General features: G+C 33.2%; 1 protein-coding gene across 2 annotated transcripts in view; it reads left to right on the plus strand.

Annotated features, from left to right (window-relative positions):
* Positions 1-2,460, plus strand: part of LOC106686111 (aquaporin) — an 18,966-nt gene extending 16,506 nt beyond the window's left edge. For both annotated transcript variants that reach the window (XM_014429248.3, XM_014429247.2), the window contains one exon: positions 2,249-2,460. In XM_014429248.3, the coding sequence (XP_014284734.1) occupies positions 2,249-2,374 (126 nt within the window). In that variant the 3' untranslated portion in view covers positions 2,375-2,460. The remainder of the gene's footprint in view (positions 1-2,248) is intronic.
* The last annotated feature ends 2,546 nt before the right edge of the window (positions 2,461-5,006 follow it).

Raw genomic sequence — 5,006 nt, forward strand, 5'->3', positions numbered from 1 at the left:
CTTTATTGACCGCACCCGGACCATATTCCATTCTTCAATAATAATAATCTTTATTTATTCTCGGTTTGATCCCTTTAGAATAGTATACAGGCATCAAAATTAGGCTTTAGAGCCTTAGAGTAAAATACAAAATAAAAATGAAATTATAAAACATCATAAAATATAATAAAACAATGAATTTGAAAAAATAAAAATGACAACAATAATTAACAGAATATTTGAAATAAGAATATAGCAAATAAAATAAAACTATATGCCATATCATAAAACATAAGATGACTAACACTTATGATAATAAATGAAAAGGAAAAAAAGATAAAAATCAAATACAATTGAACTAAAAATAATAAATGAAAAGGTACAATTTCTGCTAATATACATATTTAAAAGTATAAACGAAAATCTGAAACATTAAATACAGAAAATATATAAGCCTCTTTTAAAACTTTCGATTGTTATTCTTCGGAATTGGTTGGACAGGAGGTGGTTGAAGATACAAGGAGGCTATGGGATACAAAAGGAAGTAGGTTACAATGATTATTTAAATGCTTTAGGGTAGAGAAGGTACGACGGGAAATATCGGAGACGTGGTTTTTCCAGGAGTAACACCAAGGTTTTTAACGTATGGATGGAATTGTATTGGATTGTTGTTTAGGAATAAGGTTAGAAAATGAGGAATAGTTTTCAGAAGGTGATTGGATACTATTACGATTGCCTTAGTCTTCTGTGCATTCAACTTAAGCTTGTTTTCTTGTGCCCGGTGACTAATTCTATTCAAGTCTTCTTGAAGCTTCTCCATGGCAACTAATAGGGCTAAACGATGGCTCCCATTAAATGGTTTTATTACTATTTGAGTTTTTTCTTTGACCGCATCTGGACTATCTTCCTCTCATTGCACATGGTCAATCAACGATCTTCCAATTAAAGTATTGATGTGTGATATTTTAGTTAAATACTTAAAATTCTAGCTCCCTGGCACAAGGTTGTGTACTTTAATCAATAATATCAGTCAGTGAAACTAAATTATAGCGTTATTCATTAAATTTCATCAAGTATAGGGTACTGGTATAGGAAGGAACAGTTAATGAAGTTTTAAATCCAGAGTGACCAAAATGCAAAAAAGGCTAATTTGTGCACTACTAAAAAAAAGAAAAGAAAACAAGAATCCTCTAAACCACTTTTCCTGGCATTACAAATTTTTAATTTAGATTGCCTGTTTATGAAAATAGTAATGATAAAAACAATAAAAGAGAATGAATTTGAAAAATGTCAAACCTCAATAAGCCCTCTCTTAAGTGATAAAAATTTAATCTTCAAAATATAAAAACAAATACTGCTCTAATGCAAAGAAATTCTATCTGTAATTAAATTGTAATATTTGTTACCTAAACATTTTATAAATATAACTCTGAATAAAAAAGACCTCTGTTGAATGCAACACTGCTTCAGACCAAGGGGACAGCTTAGCTGTTTTTCCTTTGTTTGGATTGTTTGGTTGGTGCATCCATTAGTGTAACACATAATCTTTGTTATTTTGTTTTAAAACCTTCCCTAATCCACAACATATAGGAGTTTTAAAACAAAGATTCATAAAAGTACATTAAAAAAAAAATACCTCACAGAATAACTTCTGAATATAAAATAAATAAGGAAAATAAAATTGATGTTGAAACAGTGCTACACAAAAGAATATATGTCATCAAAGCTTATTAAACTTTTATTGTTCATTGACATACATTAAACAATTTACATAGTTCTGTGCTGGTTAGATTAAATATATATATTATAGTGAAATATAAAGTATAGTGAAAATATGAGAGCGACTAGAGGCTAACATTGCCTCCAGCTTGAGTTGTACTCATTATAGGGTACTTGTTTTTTCTATAAAAAGAGCATTAAATGTAATTTAATAACATCTTTTATTGAAAAATTATTAAAATAAACTTTCATTAGAGTTAAAGTTGGAAGATCACATTAATTCTAAATCAATCATGTTACGCTATTGTTCATGTTTCCCTTTCATTACACCGCATCACCTCTGATTATTAAAATAAATTTTACATTTTAGAAACCTATAAAAAAAAAAAATAACCAATAGGATTTCTTTAATGGAAGAGTCAAAATTGCTTTTGATTCTTTTAAAACTTTTTTACAACAGAGCTACATCATTAATTGTATTGTTACTTAGTATAGTTATAGTTATCATGAAATTTAAAGTAATGTTTTTAATATTTAAAAAAATCTCCAGGTATATTGGATAGGACCAATGTCAGGCTCATTAATTGCAAGTTTTCTATATCATATATTTTTCCTCCCGAAAGTTGAGTATCTCGATGATGATACTGTTCAACCAGCAGCATCAACTGAAAAATAAAGTTTTATATATGTTTCATACTTATTTTTTCCATGTTTCTTGTGTTATTCCAGATGGAAGCTTGAAATAAATATATGAAAGTATTATGTATTTTTTTTAAATTACTAAATGTGAGTATTAAAATTAAACCTGGGAACTTATTAAATAATATATAATAATAATTATCCCCAGCGCCATTAAACAGGTACTCTACATCAGAAGGCCTTCACAACGCATATCCAGTAGGTAAGGTAAACTGGATAGGAGGTGAAGATGGGATCTTTGTAGGTAAGGTAAACTGGATAGGAGGTGAAGATGGGATCTTTGTCAAATTTTATGGATATTCACCATAAATCATTGAAAGATAGTAACTTCACTTTGTAAGGTATTCACTTACAGTTTTGAAGGGGGTAGCCCTTCCTACAGGTATTCCGTGTAGGTCCTTATAAAAAGTCAGATGGTATAGAAAGAAGGAGAGATGAAGAGTAGAATAATAACACATACTTATTCAAATGGAGAGTGGGAACAGGTAGCTTATTGGTGAAGCACTGTGCAACTAACTACTAACTTTATCTTTCACTTTAGCCCTGTGGACCTTCTTCATATATGTAATTGTTTTACTTACTCTTGTAGTGAGAGGGAGCAAGCGGTTTGGCCACAACCCACCAGAGGGCTGCACCTCGAGCCTCACTGGAGCTATCAAATTTACATATTACTTAATTTTGTAAAGACGTATTGTTATTTTTATATATTAATAATTTCTGTAACATAATACTTAACGATGTCGATAAAACGATACCAAAACAATGCACGAACCTATCTCAAGCAGACATGTACCGACCGCTTCTCGGTCACAGTCAGATGGAATAGGCCTATAAATAAGGGGCTCTAGACCCCCCTCTGTGAATTTGGATCCACCTCTTTCCCAGGTCTAATCATGACACTGGTGGCGTACACACTATTTGAGATATGAAAGTTCATTTCCAACATATTGACTTTATGTACGCATACCTAAGATAATGGCCTATCTCCTATCCTCCTCTTCAGCAATTAGAGATGTGACATCGATGTTCAATACTAAAACATGGATGTTTTTTTTTAAACTATTTCAGTAAAGGTGGATCCACATGTTGGCCGCTCGCCACGGATCGGAGGCTCGTACAAGTGCTCGGCAAACAAAGAGCGGACCATCCACATGTCAGTGTTATTCAGAGAGGCAAGCATGGCGGACGTACTAGTGGTTCAGCCATTGGACTTGGATTGTATTATTTTTATTACAAAAAAAGAAAATGAAAGGAAATTAAATATAAATAAATAAGATTAAATATAAAACTTATTATAAAAAGTACCAACAAACACCTTTAACCTCCTAACAGCTCTCAGTTGCAACTAGACAAAGATCAATGGTGTAGATGCTACACGAGCGCTCTCACGAACCCCTTTGATCTGTGGCCAAAAAACCGACTCTCGACGGCTCGGCAACGAGCCTAGGCCAACCAAGCCAAGCCACCCATCCACATGCTCGCGTATGTCTGAGTTCGCCATGGCTCGGCCAACATGTAGAGGCCCCTTAACATAATCATGCTCCGGCCAGTCAGAATGCTTTTCAATCAACCAATAGGACACGACTTCTAAATACATCAATGTTTTAATATACCGTTGCTTACAATACATTACCCAAAAAATATCGATGTTTTTGAACAACTATTTCAGAAACATAAGGTTTGTTCCAACGATCGCATTCTACGGCCTGTCAGAAGTGGGTTTTGAAACTAAGAATCCGACATCGACTACAAAATACATCGATGTTTTTAAAATATCGTTGCTTACAATACATCGATACATACATACAAACCCATAATACATCGATGTTTTTGAACAACTATTTCAGAAACATAAGGTCTGTTTCAACGATCACACATTCTACGGCTTGTCAGAAGTGGTTTTTGAAACTAAGAGTCCAACATCGACTACAAAAAACATCGATGTTTTAAAATATCGTTACTTACAATACATTACCCAAAATACATCGATGTTTTTGAACAACTATTTCAGAAACATAAGGTTTTGTTCCAACGATCAAGAATTTTACGGCCTGTCAGAAGTGGTTTTTTAAACAAAGAATCCGACATCAACTACAAAAAAAATCGTTGTTTTTAAAATATCGTTGCTTACAATACATTACCCAAAATACATCGATGTTTTTGAACATCTATTTGAGTAACATAAGGTCTGCTCCTACGATCACGCATTCTACGGTCTGTTAAAGCCAGGTTAGAAAGCGGATTTGTGTGGTTATGAAGTTTATTATGGAAGGAACGGTATTTGGTTCTGACCAAATCGGCAACATATGGATCATTGATGTCCTGATGGATGACTTGATTTGTGACAAAGTGAGGAGCATTAAGAATTTCACGAAGGATTTTGGACTGGATTGGATTCTGGAGGAATTTGATGGTTTAGTGGAGCCCCAAAGCTCAACTCCGCATGTCCAGATAGGCCTTATAATAGTCATTTAGATCAGTATTTTGTAATGGATTGGCAATTTAGATCGTTAGTTTAGTAAATGTTGCAATAGTCGGAATCTACGAGCAGTTTCTTGTCTTTTTAGTCTTGTATGAGGATTCCATGTCAGTCGTTTGTCGAGATGTAG

The sequence above is a fragment of the Halyomorpha halys genome, unplaced genomic scaffold, assembly GCF_000696795.3.
Source record: "Halyomorpha halys isolate HHAL.00 unplaced genomic scaffold, Hhal_1.1 Scaffold777.1, whole genome shotgun sequence".
NCBI lineage: Eukaryota > Metazoa > Arthropoda > Insecta > Hemiptera > Pentatomidae > Halyomorpha > Halyomorpha halys.